Source organism: Panulirus ornatus, chromosome 17 (genome assembly GCF_036320965.1).
Source record: "Panulirus ornatus isolate Po-2019 chromosome 17, ASM3632096v1, whole genome shotgun sequence".
In the NCBI taxonomy this organism is placed as follows: Eukaryota; Metazoa; Arthropoda; class Malacostraca; order Decapoda; family Palinuridae; genus Panulirus; species Panulirus ornatus.
In genome coordinates, this window is record NC_092240.1 from 4234398 (window position 1) to 4257649 (window position 23252).

A 23252-nucleotide genomic window follows, 5' to 3' on the forward strand; every position below is an offset into this window, starting at 1 on the left:
ATCACAACAGACCAGATGGAAATAGAAAGCACAGAATATTCAGTTTCATTTATACATAAAAATTGTAAAATGGTGTGCCCTATGCAATTACTGATACGAAACAATTTTAGTTTTAATATGGCGATGAGAAAGCATATTTTTAACATCAATAAAATACATCTTTATTATTACTAAAAATAGTATTCATCACATGGACTAAATGGTACACATTTTCTTCTAAGGATATTATGTTCATTGGTAATATGCATTATGCCTTAAGTAATGACTATCATTAGACAGAAAAAGTGAAGCTTTAAAAAGATGGGACATAAGAAAGTATCATATTTGTTCCAATGTAAAAAGAAATGTGAATTGAATTTACAAACAATCTGAAAAGGAAAACAAAGAAAGCATTTGTAAAGACAGCAGATTTCAAGTACCTGATATGAACCTTTTATGATGGCACTTTAAACAAAGAGAAAGGATGAAGCGAGAAAAAATATCTAAAGTTACTGTAAAATTAAGAAAGAAATATCAAAACGATGGGTATGTACATGAGAGAGAGAGAGAGAGAGAGAGAGAGAGAGAGAGAGAGAGAGAGAGAGAGAGAGAGAGAGAGAGAGAGAGAGAGAGAGAGAGAGAATTATTAATTATCAAATATTGACACTCAATTATTTCCAGTTATGGTGGGGTTCACAATTTCCTACCTTTTTTTATGTTCTTAAATGGCTTAAATGAACCTGAGATTGAAGTTCAAGCAAATGTTTCTTAGAGAACCATCAGACTCTGAAAATGAAAAAAGGGAAACTGACCAAGATACCATAACACAAGATCACAAGAAGTGCTGCTAAAGAATATAATTCAATGGTGATGGAAACAATAGATAAAAATACCAGCAAAAGAACTTAATAATATTCTTCTTTCTTTTGTACATGCTTGCCATTTCCCACATCAGTGAGGTAGCATTAAGAACAGATGACCAAGCCTTTAAAGGATAAAAATCCTCGCCTGACTCCTTCCTCTGTTCATTTTTTTTCTTCTTTTGGGAGGAGAGAAAGCAGAACAGGAGGGGAGGATTTCCAGCCAACCCACTCCTGCCCCTGTAACATGTATGGGATATGTGGACCTTATTCTTTCTACCTCATCCCAAAGGGATAATGTGATGATATTCCCATGATATTTTGGCTGTTACCTGAAGCTTTAGGCTATGAAAATAGTCTATCATTTACATACAAAAAGCTAATGTTTCTACATAATACAATAGTTACCCTGCAATATTTACATTCAATAAGCTTTGCATATTTGTATCCAAATAAGATGGTAAATTCTACACATGAAACTGTGCATATACCACAAATACTTCTGGAACAGAATACATGTATGCTACAATACATATTAGATCAAAATATCAAAAAACATTCTCATTCTAAAGAAAAAAAAAAATACCCATAAGTTGTGTCATAAGAACTATCCCAAAATTTTGAGAGAGAAAATAAATGAAAGTGAACAAACAAGTGATAATAGCAACATCATAAACAAGATTTTAACAACAGAGCATGTAGTACATTACCAACAAACTTACACTTAAAGTCAACAATTTTGTTACTTATGAATTAACTTACGTGCAACAAAAATAAAATATTCAAGATAACCTTGAAAGTGTTATTATTTCATACTTCTCTGTCATCCAAAAATTTTAATCTGTTCAACAATCACAGGCACATTTCTTTTTTCATGGCCTCATATTTCTATTTACTAATAGGCAAAGAGAGGACAAATAGTTCAGCTGTCTGATTGCTATACAACATGCTGTACAGAATTTTTCTGCAGGTGTTTCAAACATTTATGTTGGGTCCTTGTATAAGTAGTATAAATCAATTATTCACAAAACATTCTATAGCAAAATCCTTCCTAAAATATTAGAAAACAAAATATGGATAAGACATAAAGCACCCATAATACCCTTCACAGCTCATTCTATTACATGAAAGAAATTTCTGACATTAAAATAGGAGGGAGGCCTTATAAATTAAAAAAAATTTGTGTTGTTAAGGATATGAATAAAAGACATATCATACAAATAAGAAAATAACCTATGATGTATATTGCATTGTTGTATGTTAACGAGAAAAAGCAGTTTTGGAATATCTTATAAAAACTGTATTTCAAACTTAAACAAAGTCTAACAAACACGTTATCTCCAGCTATGAAATGCTGACTTTCCGAAAACCGGTCACTCAATTAATGTCTATGACATGGCAGAATCACCAACTTTAACCACAAAATATTAGTTGACACGACTTCCGAACTGAAAGGCTATCACCACTGACATGCAATTACTCATCTAACATGATAAAATGATGAACTTTAAGGATATAGCAGCAATCAAAATCCTACAGTCTAAGAGGCTATTGCCTCCCAGTCCAAGCATCTAACTTATCTGAATGATCTGCTTTAAGCATCAAATTATAATTAACATCCTATTTACCTATTAAACCTGGGTTTCATGAGATGCTTTCATTAAGTATTACCCAAACCATGTCGTTCATATATCAAAATTGAAAGAGAATCTACAATACTTTCCCCATTCTTTATATCAAAAGACTCATGGCTAGAACAATTGTCAGATTATTATCTCATAGGTGCTAATTTCACAAAATCAGTAATAAATGAACTATAATGCTGTTCAATTTACCGTACCTGTCTTTTGCTTACATGAATGTCTTTGTGCAACATTTAAAAGTATGAAAAGCTAAATAATATAAACAATAACACAAAAGTGATGAGTTACACAGTTGGAAAAGTATTGAAGAATAATTTTAACAATGCATGAAAATAAGCTTCATTTGTCTGTGAAGCAAACACAATAAATGCCAAGGAATGAACACAAAATAATCAGAGCACCTCCTATATACATAAATTTGAGTATAATATATATTCAAGGGCTAAGAAAATGCTTACCTGACATGGGGGCATCCAAAGAAAATATAGCAAACTGAAATATTTGTGGATACACAATCAAAAGTTTGTTTATGCTAAACATCACAATAAAAATTGCATCTTATAGTAATCTAATCAGATTTCAAAGGAGCTAAGTCTTACATGACCAAAACAACATTCTTCATCAGTAATAGTAAGATCGTTTAGGCATGAGGTACTGATGAGCTCCATGGCATTCATTCGACCCTTCCTTATACCTGAAATAAAGAAACTCAGGGAAATACTTCATGTTCTTTTTATTCATACAATACTATTAAGCCTTTAATAGTTCCCCTTAAAAAAATCTATCACTTGATTAAGCTTCTGCTTTATGAGTGATGGCACTATCTCTGCTTATACCAGTGACCAGCTCTAAACATACAACAGCATGTACCTCCCTCTTAATCTAAGGTAGCATTCTTATTCTGCAAGTAATTAGAAGAAAACTGTAATCACAATGTAAAATGAGAGAGAGAGAGAGAGAGAGAGAGAGAGAGAGAGAGAGAGAGAGAGAGAGAGAGAGAGAGAGAGAGAGAGAGAGAGAGAGAGAGAGAGAGAAGAGAGAGAGAGAGAGAGAGAGAGAGAGAGAGAGAGAGAGAGAGAGAGAGAGAGAGAGAGAGAGAGAGAGAGAGAGAGAGAGAGAGAGAGAGAGAGAGAGAGAGAGAGAGAGAGAGAGAGAGAGAGAGAGAGAGAGAGAGAGAGAGAGAGAGAGAGAGAGAGAGAGAGAGAGAGAGAGAGAGAGAGAGAGAGAGAGAGAGAGAGAGAGAGAGAGAGAGAGAGAGAGAGAGAGAGAGAGAGAGAGAGAGAGAGAGAGAGAGAGAGAGAGAGAGAGAGAGAGAGAGAGAGAGAGAGAGAGAGAGAGAGAGAGAGAGAGAGAGAGAGAGAGAGAGAGAGAGAGAGAGAGAGAGAGAGAGAGAGAGAGAGAGAGAGAGAGAGAGAGAGAGAGAGAGAGAGAGAGAGAGAGAGAGAGAGAGAGAGAGAGAGAGAGAGAGACTGTAAAAAGGATGTCTCCTTTCTCCCCATCTACTTTATATTCTAATCATATGCAAACAGCAATCCTAACTGATTAAATATTTATAAAATCAGTAATATTCATGAAATTGCTACCATTTTCCTTCCCCAACCCCCCCACCCCAACTTTGGCTTTAATTCACCTTTCACTTTCTTTAACAAAATTATATCAGCAGAAAGAGGACCATAACATTTTTCTGAATACCCATTCTTAAGTTTTCAATTGTGCAACTTATGTTACAAGCTAAAATGTTCCGAGTGTTGCTATTTATCTATCTACACTCACACTTCATTCCCTAAGGAACTTCCCCTTGGAGAAGAAAATTCTGAAGGTTGCCCTATCCAAACACACCTTTGCAAGCCCCATTCCCCTTACACTTTCATGGGTCCTCTTCCTAATGTGCTCTCTAACTTTCCTCTCCTAAGATGCTGGCTATCTTTCCCTCATCCTTATCTCACTCTACCTTACTCACATATATTCTTGTCATAAACTTGTTTTTAGGCAATCTCTCTTCCTAACCAAATCACTTGAGGTTATTTCTTGAAACACACTATACTACAACATCCCATATCTATACACCAGCATTAATTACACTACTAATCAACTAACACTACAAGCACCCTTTAAACACCTCATTTCAGGAATGTCAATCCTAGAACTATTCAGCTCCATTCCAAGTTCGTACTTCACATTCATTTGACACTTGGCAGAGCTATGCTATGCCAGTCTTTTTTTTTTTTTCACAATTCTCCCTAAATATTCAGTTAGCTACATCACTTAAATAGCTTTCTTATTTGCTTCTGCTGCTGTGTCATGTCTGCATATTACTTAGCCCGATATCTATATCCTCTAACTTTCCTAACATCTAAAAAACCAGTTCCGATTTGTCCTGAATGGCTTTAAAGTTTCTACAACTTTACTTTCCCCCTTTCACAATTAACACCCTACTCTTGCTAGTACTTACCTTCAGCCTCCTTCTTTCATAAACTATGATGAATATTTACCATCTTCGGTAATTTCTTTTCACTCCCTGGGTTTCACCAAATTATCAGCAAATAAGCTAAATCCTCTCTTCCAATTCAGCTCCAAGTTCGTACTTCACATTCATTTGACACTTGGCAGAGCTATGCTATGCCAGTCTTTTTTTTTTTTTTCACAATTCTCCCTAAATATTCAGTTAGCTACATCACTTAAATAGCTTTCTTATTTGCTTCTGCTGCTGTGTCATGTCTGCATATTACTTAGCCCGATATCTATATCCTCTAACTTTCCTAACATCTAAAAAACCAGTTCCGATTTGTCCTGAATGGCTTTAAAGTTTCTACAACTTTACTTTCCCCCTTTCACAATTAACACCCTACTCTTGCTAGTACTTACCTTCAGCCTCCTTCTTTCATAAACTATGATGAATATTTACCATCTTCGGTAATTTCTTTTCACTCCCTGGGTTTCACCAAATTATCAGCAAATAAGCTAAATCCTCTCTTCCAATTCTTGCTTTCTTCCCTCTCACTACCCCATGTATATAGAAAGAATTCTACCTCTGTATTCCCTGTGTGTCATAAAAGGCAACTAAAGGGGGCAGGAGTTGGGGAATGGAAAGCCTCACCTTCTTGTATTTCGATTTCTAAAAGAGGAAATATAAGGAGCCAGGTGGGGAGTGCTCAACATCCTTGAAGGATCAGACGAGTGCCTGAATGTGTGGATGCAACCAAGATGAGAGATGAGATAGGTAGTATGTCTGAGGAAAAAACCTGGATATTCTGGATCTGAATGAAACAAAGCTCAAGGGTAAAAGGGAAGAACAGTTTAGAAATGTCTTAGGAATTACCTTAGGAGTTGGTGAAACGACAACAACTAAGGAAGGAGTAGCACTACTCCCGAAAAAGAAGCTGTGGGAGTGTGAGATAGGGTTTAAGGAAGTAAATTCTAGATTGATGTGGGTAACTCTGAAAGTGGGAGGCAAGAGATGGGTGATAATTGATGCTTACGCACCTGGCCATGAGAAAAAAGATAATGAGGCAAGTGTTTTGGGAGCAGATGAGCGACTGTCAGCAGTTTTGGTGCATGAGACCAGGCATTAATGATGAGTGATATAAATGCAATGTAAGTAATGTGGCAATTGAGGGTACAATAAGTTCGCATGAGGTATTCAATGTTATGAATGGAAAAGGTGAAGAGCTTGTGGATTTGGGTGCTGAAAAAAGACTGATGATTGGGAAAACCTGTTTAAAAAGAGATATATACACAACTATACATACGTGAGTAGGAGAGATAGTCAACAGACATTATTAAATTACATATTAATCAATAGTCATATAAGAGAGACTTTTGGATGTAGATGTGCTCTGAGTGGTAGCTGGTGGGATGTCTGATCACTTTCTTGTGGAGGTGAGGGTTAAGATTCGTAGAGGTTATAGAAAAAAGAAGAAATAATGTCGGGAGAAGAGAGTGGTGAGTGTAAGTGAGCGTGGAAAGGAGACTTGTAAGAAGAAATACCAGCAGAGATTGAGTGTTGACTGGCAACACACTCACACATACACAAAAAAAAAAGTGAGAGCAAATGAGAAGGAAGTGTATGAGGAATGGGAAGTATTTAGGGAAGCAGTATGGCATGTGCAAGAGATGCATGTGACAGGCGAAAGGTGGGAAGTGGGCAGCTTAGAAAGGATAGTGAGCAGTGGGATGAAGAAGTAAAGCTGCATGTGAAAAAGAAAAGAGGCCTTTGGCCAGTACTTGTGAGGAAGAAGTGCAAATGACAGGGAGGTGTATGAGAAAAAGCAGCAGGATGTCAAGAGGAAGGGACTGAAAAAGGGCAAATGAGAGTTGGGTGAGATCACATCATTAAACTTTAAGGAGAATAAAAAGATGCCTTGGAAGGAAGTAAATAATGAGTGAAGGGGGGAAAATGGGAAGAAATAACAGGTAGTGATGAAGTGAAAAGGAGATGGAGTGAGCATTTTGAAGGATTGTTAAATTTGTTTGATGATAGAGAGGCAAATGCAGGGTTTTCTGGTTGGGGTGGTGTGCAAAGTGAGAGTACCGGAGAGTGGTTTGGTGAAAACGGGAAAAGGTGGTGAAAAACTTGCAGAATATGAAATGTGGCAATGCGGCACTAGTGGATGGTACTGCAGTTGAATTTATCATAAAAGGAGGTGACTATGTAGATTGGTTGGTAAAGATATTCAATGTATGCTTGGATCATTGTGAAGTGCCAGAGGATTGGCAGAATGCGTGTATAATGCCACTGTATAAAGGTAAAGAGGATAAAAGTATAAGTATGTTGCGAATACATGGTATGTTGCATGGGAGGGTATTGACTGAGATAGTGAAAGTATGTACAGAGCATGAGATTGGGGAGAAGAAGTGTGGTTTCAGAAGTGATAGAGGATGTGTGTGAAAAATACTTACAAAAAGAGATAGATTTGTGTGTGGCATTTATGTATCTGGAGAAGGATTATGATTAGTTGATAAGAGGTGCTTTGAGGAAGGTCTTAAGAGTACATGATGTGGGAAGTAAGCTGCTAGAAGCAGTGAGAAGTTTTTATCAAGGGTGTAAGGTGTGCGTACAAGCAGGAAGAGATGAGAGTGAATGGTTCCCAGTGAAGGTTGGTCTGTGGCACAGGTGAGTGATATCACCAAGTTTGTTTAATTTGTTTATGGATGGGGTAGTTTAGGAAGGTAAATGCAAGTCTTGAGAGATGGGTAAGTATGCAGTCTGATGGGGATAGGAGGGCCTGGGAAGTGATTCAGTTGTTCGCTGACGATAAACCAATGGTGGCTAATTCGAGAAACTGCATAAGTTGGTGACTGAGTTTGGAAGTGTGTGTGAAAGGAGAGAGTTGAAAGCAAATGTGATTAAAAGCAAGGTTATTAGGTTCAGCAGAGTTGAGGGACAAGTTAGTTGGGATATAAGTTTGAATGGAGAAAAATTGGATGAGGTGAAGTGTATCAGATATCTGAGAATAGAACCATGGTAGCAGAAGTGAGTCATAGGGTGGGGGAGGGCGCCAAGGTTCTGGGATGATGAAGAATGTGTGGAAAAAAATAACATTATATCAGAGGGTAAAAAAGGGTGTTTGAAGGAATGGTAGCTCCAACATACTATATGGTAGAGACGCATGGGCTATAGATAGGTTTATGCAGAGGAGGTTGGATGTGTTGGATGAAATGTCTGGGGCCAATATGTGGTGTGAGGTGGTTTGATTAAGTAATGAAAGGGTAAGAGAGATGTGAAGAAATAAAAAGTGTGTGGTTTGGAGATCAGAATAGGATTTGTTGAAATGTTTGGACATATGGAGAGAATGAGTGAGGAGAGGTTAAAAATGAGGATATATGTGTCAGAAGTGGAAGGAACAAGGTGAACAGGGAGATCAAATCGGAGATGGAAGGATGGAATGAAAAGGATTTTGTTCAATTACTGCCTGAACATGCAGGAGGGTGAGAGGTGTGCATGGAATAAGGTGAACTGGAACAAAGGAGTATACTGGGGTCGCTGTGCTGTCAATGGAATGAGCCAGAGCAAGTGATATCTATCTATCTATCTATCAATATCTTTGATGCCTGTTCCAATTGGAACTTCCTCAAAGGGTTGGCCATGGCAACAGTCTCCATAACTAAAGGATGCCAGTGTTGTTTTTTAGCCTTTAGTGCCTCAACCCTAACATGCCAATGGCAGACAGAAAGTCTAGTGCAGTGTTTGCAGAGGCTCCAACCTAATGTTCCTAATAACTACTTCTATCAAATGTTCCTAACTACTACTTTTACCTAATGTTTCAACCTAATCCTCCTACCTAAATGTTCCTACCTAATACTTCTATCTACCACTCCTCCCGTTTTGCCAAAAGGCAGGGCTAGCACACAGTGCTCACATGAGTTATGAAGAATGAGCTGTGTGAGTTAAGTGTTGTCAAATGTTACATATGAAAAAGAAAGATTGTATGTTCATGGACAGAATGCCAGTAACTCACATGTTAGTGAGGGAGAATGAAAAGACAGCTACCTGGGTCAGGGGAGTGCAACTTGACAACCACTAAAGTGCTGGCTCATTAAGCAGAAGTCACTAACCCTCCTGACACCCAGGTGGGTAGTGAAAAGTCTGAGGTAAACCATAGAAAGTCTGTGGGGCCTGGAAGTGGATAGGGAGCTGTCATGTTGGTGCATTACACATGACAGCATGAGAGCTTGCGAATGGATGTGAGCAGATGTGTCATTTCCTTGTCTGTTCCTGACGTTCCCTTGCTAAAGCAGGAAGCGGCAATCAAGTATTAAAGAAAGAAAAAAAAAGAAATAGAAAATATAAACATATATGTGGCCTGTTTGTTTAGTGATGATGTAATTCAAAGTACTTATAATCTTAATACAATACTCTGTACTAAATGAGATGTCAAACATATACCAAAAATACAGGTTTTTCAAAATGTAACTCTGTTTTACAAAAATACAATTTTTAATGAAAATTTGGTTATGACTCTACAAAATTGATAATAAAGGTGTGTCAAATACTTCTACACATGCACTAGTACTACAAATTAGTTACATGTTTATATAATGAAATGATATTCAACATTTCCATTGCTTTCATCATTAATAAAACATCTAGTATCACAAATATATCTAACTTTTTCTTTACCACCAAATAGCACACATAACATTATACTGCAACCCTGGACTTCTATTTGCTAAAATGTAGTATGCACGACAGGAAAATAAGAGGTAAAATCTACTGGAAAGTACATCAAGAAGTTTATGTATTCCCTTGATAAAAAGAAGGGGGGGCAATGGTAGAAAATCAGTTATCGAAAGTTCTGAAAACACATCTCAAGAGTATCAAAATATGATTTGTTAAAATATATCTCTTGATCATAAAAAGTTCAATAATCCAAAGCTTTCATATCAAAAACACAGAGTACACTAAGCTTAATAAACAACGACACACAAGCATTAATCATGGTCCCATCATAATATATATATATATATATTCTTACTTATATTTATCATACTTTGTCGCTGTCTCCCACGTTTGCGAGGTAGCATAAGGAAACATGAAAGAATGGCCCAAACCACCCACATACACATGTATATACATACACGCCCACACACGCACAAATACATACTTATACATTTTAACATATACATACATATACATACAGACATATACATATATACACATGTACATATTCATACTTGCTGCCTTCATCCATTCCCATCGCCACCCCGCCACACATGAAATGGCATCCCCCTCCCCTGCGTGTGTGCGAGGTAAAGGTAGGAAAAGACGAAAAAGGCCACATTTGTTCACACTCAGTCTCTAGCTGTCATGTGTAATGTACCGAAACCACAGCTCCCTTTCCATGGTCTACCCCAGATGCTTCACATGCCCTGGTTCAATCCATTGACAGCATGTCGACCCCGGTATACCACATCATTCTAATTCACTCTGTACAGGCCCTGATCACTCAAAATCTTTTTCACTTCATCCTTCCACCTACAATTTGGTCTCCCACTTCTCATTCCCTCAACCTCTGACACACACATCCTCTTTGCCAATCTTTCCACACTCAATCTCTCCATGTGACCGATCCATTTCAATACACCCTCTTCTGCTCTCTCAACCACACTTTTTTTTATTACCACACATGGGTTATAGATAGGGTTGTACGGAGAAGTGTGAATGTGTTGGAAATGAGTTGTTTGAGGACAACATGTGATGTGAGGTGGTTTGATTAAGTAATGAAAGGGTAAGAGAGATGTGTGGAAACAAAAAGTGTGGTTGAGAGAGCAGGAGAGGGTGTGTTGACATGTGGAAAGAACAAGTGAGAAAAAATTGACAAAGAGGATATATGGGTCAGAGGTGGAGGGAACAAGGAAAAGTGGGAGACTGAAGTGGAAAGGTGGAGTGAAAAAGATTTTGAGCTATCAAGGCCTGAACATACAGGAGGATGAGAAGCATGCAAGGAATAGAGTAAACTGAAACAATGTGGTACACCAGGGTCGACGCGCTGTCAGTGGACTGAACCAGGGAATTTGAAATGTCTGGGGTAAACCATGGAAAGGTCTCTGGGGCCTGGATGTGGATAGGGAGCTGTGGTTTCAGTGAATTACACATGACAGCTACAGACTGAGTGTGAACAAGTGTGGACTTTTTGCCTGTTTTCCTGGCACTACCTTGATGAAGCAGGGGGTAGTGATGCTGTTTCCTGTGGGATAGGGTAGCACCAGGAATGGATGAAGGCAAGCAAGTATGAATATGTTCATGTGTATGTATGTATGTATGTAATGTCTGCATTTGTGTATATGTTGATATGTATACATATATATACATAAACACCCATACATGCACATATACATATCAACATATACATACACAGACATATGCATATATATACACAAGTAGATATTCATACTTGCTTGCCTTCATCCATTCCTGGCACTACCTAGTCCCACAGGAAATAGCACTGCTACCCTGTTTCATCAAGGTAGCATGTGTCTCACACTCCTACATGTTCAGGCCTATGCTCAAAATCTTTTTCACTCCATCCTTCCACCTCCAATTTGGTCTCCTGTTTCTCCTTGTTCCCTCCATCTCAGACACATATATCCTCTTTATCAATCTTTCTTCACTCATTCTCTCTGTATGTCCAAACTATTTCAACACACCCCCTTCTGCTCTCTCAGCCACACTCTTTATATTTCCACTCATCTCTCTCAACCTTTCATTACGTACTTGATGAAACCACCTCACATCACATAATGTCCTCAAACATTTAATTTCCGACACATCCACCATCCTCCATAAAACCCTATCTATAGCCCATGCCTCAAAACCATATAATAATGTTGGAACTACTATTCCTTCAAACATACCCATTTTTGCTCTACGACATAATGTTCTCTCCAACACATTCTTCATCCCTACGAGAACCTATGCCCCCTCCCCAACCATGTGACTCACTTCCACTTCCATGGTTCCATCTGCTGCTAAGTCCACTCCCAGATATCTAAAACACTTCACTTCCTCCAATTTTTCTCTATTCAAACTTACATCCCAAGTAATTTGTCCCTCAACCCTACTGAACTTAAAAACCTTGCTATTATTCACATTTACTCTCAACTTTCTCCTTTCACAAACTTTTCCAAACTCAGTCCCCAACTTCTGGAGTTTTTCCCTCGAATCAGCCACCAGAGCTGTATCATTTCACTTCCCAGGCCCTTTCATCCCCAACAGACTGCATACATACACCTCTCTCCAAAACTTTTATACTTACCTCCATAACCACCCCATTCATAAACAAATTAAACAACTATGGGCACATCAAAAACCCCTGCCACAGACAAACTTTCACTGAGAACCAATCACTCTCCTCTCTTCCTACTTGTATACATGCCTTACATCCTTGGTAAAAACTTTTCATTACTTCTTGCAGTTTATCTCCCACACTATATACTCTTAAGACCTTCCACAAGGCATCTCTATTAACCCTATCATATGCCTTCTCCAGATCCATAAGTGCTACATACAAATCCATCTGTTTTTCTAAGTATTTCTCACACACATTCTTCAAAGCAAACACTTGATCCACAAATCCTCTCCCACTTCTGAAACCACACTGCTCTTCCCCAATCTGATGCTCTGTGCACGCCTTTGCCCCTACAATCAATACACTCCTATATAATTTCCCAGGAATAATCAACAAACTTATGCCTACGTAGTATGAACACTCACCTTTATCCCCTTTGCCTCTGTACAATGGCACTATGCACACATTCTGCCAATCCTCAGGCACTCAACCATGATCCATACATACACTGAATACTCTTAACAACAGCTTGTGTACACTTACCTCTGCCAAAGTAAAATTATATCTACTACAGGGTAGTTTATCTACAGAACTTTTATAGAAGCACTCTGTTTGCAGGATTAAAGCTTTCCAATCTGATTAAAATTCCTAAACACAATGCTTTAACGAACAATAAAAACATGTTTCTCTACAATATAGTGAAAATAATCTCCAGCAGTGTTATAGAATCCTTACATGTCAGCACATTACAAAACAATGAAAGGCTTACCTTACAAAAGACAATGCCCAAATAATTATAATAAAAGGTTAATTTTTTAAGAGAGTTTTATCAATGTGTGTTAGATGTATTAATCACAAAAGGAAACAAGTCAAACATAGCCTTAAAGGCTAAACTATGTTGAGAACCTGCTACGTTGCAATAATCTGGGGTAGAATGGGGTAACCTACACAGGCAATCAGAAAAATCATTAACAGTTAAGGAATCATGCCTTGTGTATTGTGCATAAGCTTTTCCCTGAGTTTTCTTACACTGTTTACCAATATTATCTATTTCCATAAATTTTGTCAAACATAACAAATTATATTGCTAAAAGTTTGCAGCATACCAGGCTTTCACCATATTTTCAAATAACAAAGAAGCACAATCATCTGGGCACTGCAAGAAGTAAGACGGGGAGGAAGTAAAAAGGACATCAATCAAGGGTAATTTGAGCTATTTAAGCAGTTATTGTATACAAAAAATTTCTTAGCTCAACATTGTAAATACCATCTTGAACGCTGAAGGTTGATCTGGTCCATCAAAGAACGTGCTTGATGTGTAACATACATCTGAAAAAGCAGAGGAAAAAAATCTAGAGATGCAAAAAAAAATATGTTGTAATAAATCTTCATTTTTTTTTTTTTTTTTTTTATACTTTGTCGCTGTCTCCCGCGTTTGCGAGGTAGCGCAAGGAAACAGACGAAAGAAATGGCCCAACCCCCCCCATACACATGTACATACACACGTCCACACACACAAATATACATACCTACACAGCTTTCCATGGTTTACCCCGGACGCTTCACATGCCTTGATTCAATCCACTGACAGCACGTCAACCCCTGTATACCACATCGCTCCAATTCACTCTATTCCTTGCCCTCCTTTCACCCTCCTGCATGTTCAGGCCCCGATCACACAAAATCTTTTTCACTCCATCTTTCCACCTCCAATTTGGTCTCCCTCTTCTCCTCGTTCCCTCCACCTCCGACACATATATCCTCTTGGTCAATCTTTCCTCACTCATTCTCTCCATGTGCCCAAACCATTTTAAAACACCCTCTTCTGCTCTCTCAACCACGCTCTTTTTATTTCCACACATCTCTCTTACCCTTACGTTACTTACTCGATCAAACCACCTCACACCACACATTGTCCTCAAACATCTCATTTCCAGCACATCCATCCTCCTGCGCACAACTCTATCCATAGCCCACGCCTCGCAACCATACAACATTGTTGGAACTACTATTCCTTCAAACATACCCATTTTTGCTTTCCGGGATAATGTTCTCGACTTCCACACATTTTTCAAGGCTCCCAAAATTTTCGCCCCCTCCCCCACCCTATGATCCACTTCCGCTTCCATGGTTCCATCCGCTGACAGATCCACTCCAAGATATCTAAAACACTTCACTTCCTCCAGTTTTTCACCATTCAAACTCACCTCCCAATTGACTTGACCCTCAACCCTACTGTACCTAATAACCTTGCTCTTATTCACATTTACTCTTAACTTTCTTCTTCCACACACTTTACCAAACTCCGTCACCAGCTTCTGCAGTTTCTCACATGAATCCGCCACCAGCGCTGTATCATCAGCGAACAACAACTGACTCACTTCCCAAGCTCTCTCATCCCCAACAGACTTCATACTTGCCCCTCTTTCCAAGACTCTTGCATTTACCTCCCTAACAACCCCATCCATAAACAAATTAAACAACCATGGAGACATCACACACCCCTGCCGCAAACCTACATTCACTGAGAACCAATCACTTTCCTCTCTTCCTACACGTACACATGCCTTACATCCTCGATAAAAACTTTTCACTGCTTCTAACAACTTGCCTCCCACACCATATATTCTTAATACCTTCCACAGAGCATCTCTATCAACTCTATCATATGCCTTCTCCAGATCCATAAATGCTACATACAAATCCATTTGCTTTTCTAAGTATTTCTCACATACATTCTTCAAAGCAAACACCTGATCCACACATCCTCTACCACTTCTGAAACCACACTGCTCTTCCCCAATCTGATGCTCTGTACATGCCTTCACCCTCTCAATCAATACCCTCCCATATGATTTACCAGGAATACTCAACAAACTTATACCTTCATATAGGATAGAAATAAAATCAAGATTATCTTCACATATTTCAATCACCACTTATTTCCACAGACTCTTCTTACTCTCTCTCTCTTCTCTGCATTCAACCTTCCTTTCCTTACCTTTACGATAGACCAGCATAAAACCTTTACAGCACCCCTGCTTTAATGGCCTACAATGTACTGGAATTAAGCTTAACAAACTTTCATGACCCATCAGACTTAGTCAGGGATGTAGTGGAAATCTCCAGGAAAATCCATGATACTGCAAATTTAGTCCAGTAATGTAACAGCCCATCAGACTGAGTTTGGGATGTAACAGAACAGTTCATTAATTCTCATGCTTAGTTATAGAATGCAGGGCATCAGGAGAACATGCAATAGCCTGTTTCACATAATCGTAGTGCACTTTTTATTTCACCAACATACAAGGTTCTCTCTGCACACATTCACAATGTTTTATACAGTTTGTCATGCCATTTTTGTACTTTTACACCTACAAATATAATCAAAATAGAAATTTCAAGATGAAATATGAAACAGTCTGGTTACTGTCTCCCATTCTGGGATAATTGTGTGCTTGGTCAATGCATAAACAAACTCACTGCCCATGTTCTAACGCAAATGCAATGTTTTGTATGACATAAAGGCCTGTTTTTTTTTTATTAAAGTGTGGAAAATAAAAAGGTAAATGGTGATGCATGAGCAAAGCGGTCTAGAAAATACCATAGCATCACTAAAAAGTTGAAAACAACTGATAATATGCATGGGAACAGAGGCTTAAGTTTTGTCTCATGTCACCATTTCTGACAAGAAAGTGATTCAAGTGACTCAATGAACACTTGGATGATGAATCTTTGACGGCAGCACCTGCATCTAGTTTCAGGTGATAAAACCAGTTACTGCCATTCTATTTTTCTCCTGAACTTTCACCATCTAGCACAATCTTCTGGTTGAATTACTAAAATAACTAAATGAAAAACTGCTGACACTTTATAGTTCAAGCATGCTCCACTCAATCTTTATCAGGTGTGATATATCAATAATGGTCATTCAAATTTTCTCCTGGTAAAATGAGCTTTTACCAACTGGCAGAACCCTTTGCTTAACTTACTGAATACTTAAATGTAAAACTACCGAAGTTTTATGGCTCAAGCCCACTCCATTAAATTCTTATCAGACATGATAAAACCAATAATGGCCAGTCCATTTTTCTCCTGGTATACTGATCTTTTACAAACTCACAGAATCTTCTCTCTGAATTACTAAAATACCCAAATACAAAAATACTGACATTTTATATTTCAAGCCAGCTCCATTAAATCTTAACAAATGTGATCAAAGCAATATAGGTCATTCTATTTTTCTCATGGTAAAGTGAACTTTTACCAACTAGTGGAATCTTCTGCTTCAATTCTAAGACACCTAAATATAAAACTGACTTTAAACTCCAAGCATGCTCCATTAAATTCTTCACACACACACACACAACAAATTAATCATAAAAATATATTATTTTGTCTTAAGTACTTTAGTCAGGGCTCAAGTATAGGAGATGACAAATTTTGGATCTCAAGATGGGAAATGCTACAATATATAACATACCTCTTTTTTTCATACTTTTGCCAATTCTTGCACTTAGCATGTTAACACCAAGAACAGATAAAGAAATGGCCTCATTCACTCACATCAACTGTCATGTATAATTCAGCTAAACAACATCCCCCTATCTACAAGGTCCCTCAGATCTTTCCAGAGTAACCCCTGAATGCTTCATGTCCCCTGTTTCAGTTTGCTTGCAGCATATTTCCCCTTGTATCCCAAATCACTCCAATTCACACTATCCTATGTAGGAATTACACACTCCCAAATGATTGAGCTGCAATCACTCAAAGCCTTTTCCACTCTGTCTTTCTGTCTTCAATTAGGTCTCCCCCTTTTCCTTGTCCTCTCCACTTCTGACTATTGCCAATCGTTCCCAACTCATTCTCTCCATATATCCAAACTATTTAAGCACAACCACTTCAATTCTCTCAACCACACTTTTGCTATCATCCAGCCTCTCTCTATCACTATCATTTCTTACTCAATCAACCCTCCTCACACTACGTACTGTCCACAAAAATTTAATATCCAATGCATTTACTTTCTTCCACATATTCTTATCTAAAGCCCAAGCCTAGCACCATCCAGATTGCTGGAACTACAATACTTTCAAACATGTGCATCTTTGCTCTCCCTGACAATAACCTCTCTTTCTACTAATCCCTCACTGTGCCCATAACCTTTCCCCCTAATCTGTGATCAGGACACCCCTCGCTCTTCTATCTTCCAGTGTGGGCAAATTCAAAACCTAGTGCCTTTCCCTGTACATCAGTTCTCTAAACTCTAGTGCTATCTTGGATGCTCTCCTCAAGACCTTCTCTATTAGCTCTTTGTCTCTCAGATGTGGCGACCATGGCTTACCGTCAGACGCTTCACATGCCCTGGTTCAGTCCATTGACAGCACGTTGACCCAGGTATACCACATCATTCCAATTCACTCTATTCCTTGCATGCCTCTCACCCTCCTGTATGTTCAGGCCCCAATTGCTCAAAATATTTTTCACTCTATCCTTCAACCTCCAATTTGGTCTCCCATTTCTCCCTGTTACCTCCACCTCTGACATATATATCCTCTATGTCAATCTTTCCTCACTCATTCTCTCCATGTGTCCAAACCATTTCAACACACCCTCTTCTACTCACTCAACCACACTCTTTTTATTTCCACACATCTCTCTTACCCTTTCATTACTTACTCGATCAAATCACCTCACACCACATACTGTCCTCAAACATTTCATTTCCAACACATCCACCCTCCTCCATACAACCCTATCTATAGCCCATGCCTCGCAACTATACAACATTGTTGAAACTACTATTCCTTCAAACATACCCATTTTTGCTCTCCGAGATAATGTTCTCTCCTTCCACACATTCTTCATCACTCCCAGAACCTTCGCCCCCTCCCCCATCATGTGACTCACTTCCGCTTCCATGGTTTCATTCACTGTTAAGTCCACTCCCAGCTATCTAAGACAGTTCACTTCCTCTAATTTTTCTCCAATCAAACTTACATCCCAGTTACCTTGTCCCTCAACCTTGCTCTTGTTCACATTTACTCTCAACTTTCTCCTTTTACTCACTTTTCCAAACTAAGTCACTGACTTCTGCAGTCTCTCACTCGAATCAGCCACTAGAGCTCTATCATCTCCGAACAACAAATGACTCACTTCCCAGGTCCTCTCCTCTCCAACACGCTGCATACTCGCACCTCTCCCGAAAACTCATGCATTTACCTCCCAAACCATCCCAAACATTAACAAATCAAACAGCCATGGGGACATCACACACCCCTGCCACAGACCGACATTCACTCGGAACCAATCACCATCCTCTCTTCCTACTCATACACATCTTAAAATCCTTGGTAAAAACTTTTCACTGCTTCTGGCAACTTACTTCCCACATCATATACTCTTAAGACCTTCCACAAAGCATCTCTATCCACAACAACATATGCCTTCTCCAAATCCATAAATGCTATATAAAAATCCAGCTGTTTTTCCAAGTATTTCTCACATGCATACTTCAAAGCAAACACTTGATCTACACATCCTCTACCACTTCTGAAACCACACTGCTCTTCCCTAATCTGATGCTCTATACAAGCCTTCACCCTCTCAATCAATACCCTCCCATACAATTTCCAAGGAACACTCAACAAACTTATACCTCTGTAGTTTGAACACTCACCTCTATCCCCTTTGCCGTAGTACAATGGCACTATGCATGCATTCTGCCAATCCTCATGAATTTCACCATGATCCATACATATGTTGAATATCCTTACCAACCAATCAACAACACAGTCACCTCCTTTCTTAATCAATTCTACTGCAATACCATCCAAATCTGCTACCTTACCAAATTTCATCTTCTGCAAAGCTTTCACTACCTCTTTGTTAAACAAAACATACTCCCTGACCCTCACTTCGCACACCACCCCAGCCAAAATACCCTATATCTGCCACTCGGTCATCATACACATTCAACAAACCTTCAAAATACTCACTCCATCTCCTTTTCATTTATCACTGCCTGTTATTACTTTCCCACTTGCCACCTTCACCAATGTTCCCATCTGTTCTGATGTCTTATGCACGTTATTTACCTGCTTCCAAAACATCTTATTTTCCCTTAAGTTTAATGATATGATCTCATCCAACTCTCACCTGCCCTCTTTTTGAACCCTTGCACCTCTCCTTGACCTCTGCCACTTTCTTTTATACATCTCCCAGTCATATGTATGAAGGTGAAATTGAAATTCATAGGAACTCAGATAATCTTACTTAACTTGTAATTTTTCTACACATGCATCACTGCATTTTTTATGGAGACAATCCGCCTCATCATGTGCAAACAATTCTTAAAGTTCTTAAATCCAAACACCATCACAAAAATTCCAGTTTCTTTGTGCTAATTTCAACAGTATGTAGTTGAGATTGGCACAATTAAGTCACATGGCATTGGTGGGATTGTACTTCAGTAGCCAGGAAATTGGTTGACTGGCCATAAACAAAGAGTTGTATTTAATGGTTAAGCGTGAGTATGGTTACACATATCAAGTGGAGTGCCACAAGGATCAGCCTTGGGACCTGGATCTCTTTCTCATATATATTAATAAAATTGATGATGAGTTGCAGTGTAAGATATTAAAACTCACTGATGATAGAAAGCATGGAAATAAATCTACAATTGAACGTGAATGTCTACAGCTTTAAACTGACATAGACACACTGATGAACTAGGCTCACATGTGGCTAATGAATTTTAATGTCGATAAGTGCAGTTATATATGTCAGTAGTAAAAATGAAAAGGCAAAGTAAAGTATGAATTCTGTTGAACTGCAATAGGTAAATGAGGAAAAAGACTTGGGCAGTATCTCTGGTTGCCTAAAACCAAGTAAGCAGTGCAGAGAAGTAGTGAAAATAGCAAACACAATTCTTGGACTCATAGGTAGGGCCTTTGAATTTAAGATGTGAAAGGAGAAAACAAAATTCTTGGATTTATTGGAAGGGCCTTCGAACTTAAGCAGTGAAAAGTGAGAACAAAGTCTTGGATTCATGGGCAGGACCTTCAAATTCAAGTCTAGGGAAATCATCCTTACTCTCCACAATTCATTAATTTATTCACATCTAGAATGTTGTGTTTAGTTTAGGTCAACTCACCTTAAAAATTCATAGATGGAATAGAGAGTACATTGTCATGCTCTCAAGATTATCCCTGGACCAAGAAACAAATCCTACAAGAACAACTTAAATGACTTGATTCTATTCAGCTTACAAATGAGAAGGTTAAGAGGTGATGTCAAAATTATCCAAGACTTTGATTATCTTGATCTATTAAGTTACTTAAGAGTTGACTCATCTGATTTTATTCACTATAATGGATGCAGATTCATGGGCAGACTTTTACCTTGAATAATGTGAAGTACTTTTTCTTCAAGAGGATTGTAAACATACAGAACAATTTCCAAATTAGAGTGGTTGAAAGCAGTACTCTACATACATTTAAGAAAAAACTGATAAATTGCTTCAAGTCCATGACTTACAGTATTTGTGCCTCCTTAGTCACAATGACAATTTGAAGTTTATTCTCTGAATTATCTATATGCCTTCTAAATTTCTACCAAACTAATCTGCAAGTTTCTGATATCTTCCACCATTACAAAAAGCATTGAAAGGACCCAATGGTCTGTTGCTGTTTGAATTCCTTTGTCTTCATCATACTACCTCCTGTCCTATCAGAACATCACCACAATAGTGAAAGTGCCTTCCAATATACACACACACACACACACAAAAAAAAAAAAAACCCCACTTACCCTTATAATTCAACAGAGCATCTATAAAGAGGAATTGCGCAATTCACAGATTAGCTAACAAAAGCTTGCGTGAATTAACAAATAGTGAATTCTAGTTTAAACGGATGTAACTAAGTTCTGGAAGTCAAAAGTATACATAAACTGTTCCAAAACTACTTTAATAAATACTAACCATGTAATATCAACAAATACACTAAATAAACACAGTATGGGAAAAATTGAAAAATAGTTCAAATTATGTGATAGACAAGCATGAAATGAATCTGTTGACACAGAATCACAAGTAGTTTGGTCCTCCTTCCTCTCCAATGAAAGATAAAATAATGTTTCAGCATAGAATTTAACCAACATTCTGTCAATGATATATAGGTCCTTACAGCTTATCATTACCAAAGAGTGAGGCAAGGTATTGGTGGGGGGAGGTACTGGCAGCAGAGGCAAGATGACTTGTTCTTCAGGTACTGGTGGGGGAGGTGAGGAAGTCTTGTTCCTCAGGTACTGTTGTGGGAAATGATATTCCTTGTTCCTAAGGTACTTGTGGGAGAAATAAGGACCCCTGTTCCTTAGGTACTGACTGGGAGGCAAAAACCCTTGTTCCTCAGATACAGATGAGGGAGGTGAGAAGCCTTGTTCCTCTGGTACTGGTGAGGGAAGTAAAGAGCACTGTTCCTCAGATCTTGTTGGAGGAATGGAGGACCACTGTTCCTCAGATACTGGTGGGGCAAGTGAGGAGCCCTGTTCCCAATACTGGTTGGGAAGGCAAAGAGCCTTGTTCCTCAGGTACTGGTGGGTTAAGCAAGGAACCTTACTCCTCCAGTACTGGTAGGGAAGTGAGGAGCATTGTTCCTCAGGTACTGGTGGGAAGGCTAAGGGCCTTGTTCTTCAGGTACTGGTTGGGGAGGCAAGGAGCCTTGTTCCTTATATTGTGGTGCGTGAAGAGAACAGCAATGTTCCTTAGTTACTGGCAGGGAGGCGAGGAGCCTTGTCCCAGAGATATTGGTGGGGGTAGTGAGGAGCATTGTTTCTCAGATACTGGTAAGGGAGGTGAGGGGCCTTGTTCCTCATGTACTGGTGGGGAAGATGATTTATTAGATAGTCCTCTGTAGCACCTAGAGCACTGCACGGTCTGTGCTCCATCAAGAATCCAATGATATTTTCATTATATAAATTATTGAGTATTGAGTATTCCTGGTAAATTATATGGGAGGGTATTGATTGAGAGGGTGAAGGCATGTACAGAGCATCAGATTGGGGAAGAGCAGTGTGGTTTCAGAAGTGGTAGAGGATGTGTGGATCAGGTGTTTGCTTTGAAGAATGTATGTGAGAAATACTTAGAAAAGCAAATGGATTTGTGTGTAGCATTTATGGATCTGGAGAAGGCATATGATAGAGTTGATAGAGATGCTCTGTGGAAGGTATTAAGAATATATGGTGTGGGAGGCAAGTTGTTAGAAGCAGTGAAAAGTTTTTATCGAGGATGTAAGGCATGTGTACGTGTAGGAAGAGAGGAAAGTGATTGGTTCTCAGTGAATGTAGGTTTGCGGCAGGGGTGTGTGATGTCTCCATGGTTGTTTAATTTGTTTATGGATGGGGTTGTTAGGGAGGTGAATGCAAGAGTTTTGGAAAGAGGGGCAAGTATGAAGTCTGTTGGGGATGAGAGAGCTTGGGAAGTGAGTCAGTTGCTGTTCGCTGATGATACAACGCTGGTGGCTGATTCATGTGAGAAACTGCAGAAGCTGGTGACTGAGTTTGGTAAAGTGTGTGAAAGAAGGAAGTTAAGAGTAAATGTGAATAAGAGCAAGGTTATTAGGTACAGTAGGGTCGAGGGTCAAGTCAATTGGGAGGTGAGTTTGAATGGAGAAAAACTGGAGGAAGTGAAGTGTTTTAGATATCTGGGAGTGGATCTGGCAGCGGATGGAACCATGGAAGCGGAAGTGGATCATAGGGTGGGGGAGGGGGCGAAAATTCTGGGAGCCTTGAAGAATGTGTGGAAGTCGAGAACATTATCTCGGAAAGCAAAAATGGGTATGTTTGAAGGAATAGTGGTTCCAACAATGTTGTATGGTTGTGAGGCGTGGGCTATGGATAGAGTTGTGCGCAGGAGGATGGATGTGCTGGAAATGAGATGTTTGAGGACAATGTGTGGTGTGAGGTGGTTTGATCGAGTAAGT

General features: G+C 38.9%; 1 protein-coding gene across 1 annotated transcript in view; it reads right to left on the bottom strand.

Moving 5' to 3' along the window:
• Nucleotides 1–542: 542 nt before the first annotated feature.
• LOC139754517 (tetraspanin-33-like) overlaps nucleotides 543–23252 on the bottom strand; it is a 44933-nt gene continuing 22223 nt past the window's right edge. Inside the window, exons 7-8 of the mRNA XM_071671809.1 lie at nucleotides 13538–13599; nucleotides 543–3176 (exon numbers count right to left, since the gene is read on the bottom strand). Coding sequence (XP_071527910.1) covers nucleotides 3104–3176; nucleotides 13538–13599 — 135 coding nt within the window. The 3' untranslated portion in view covers nucleotides 543–3103. The remainder of the gene's footprint in view (nucleotides 3177–13537; nucleotides 13600–23252) is intronic.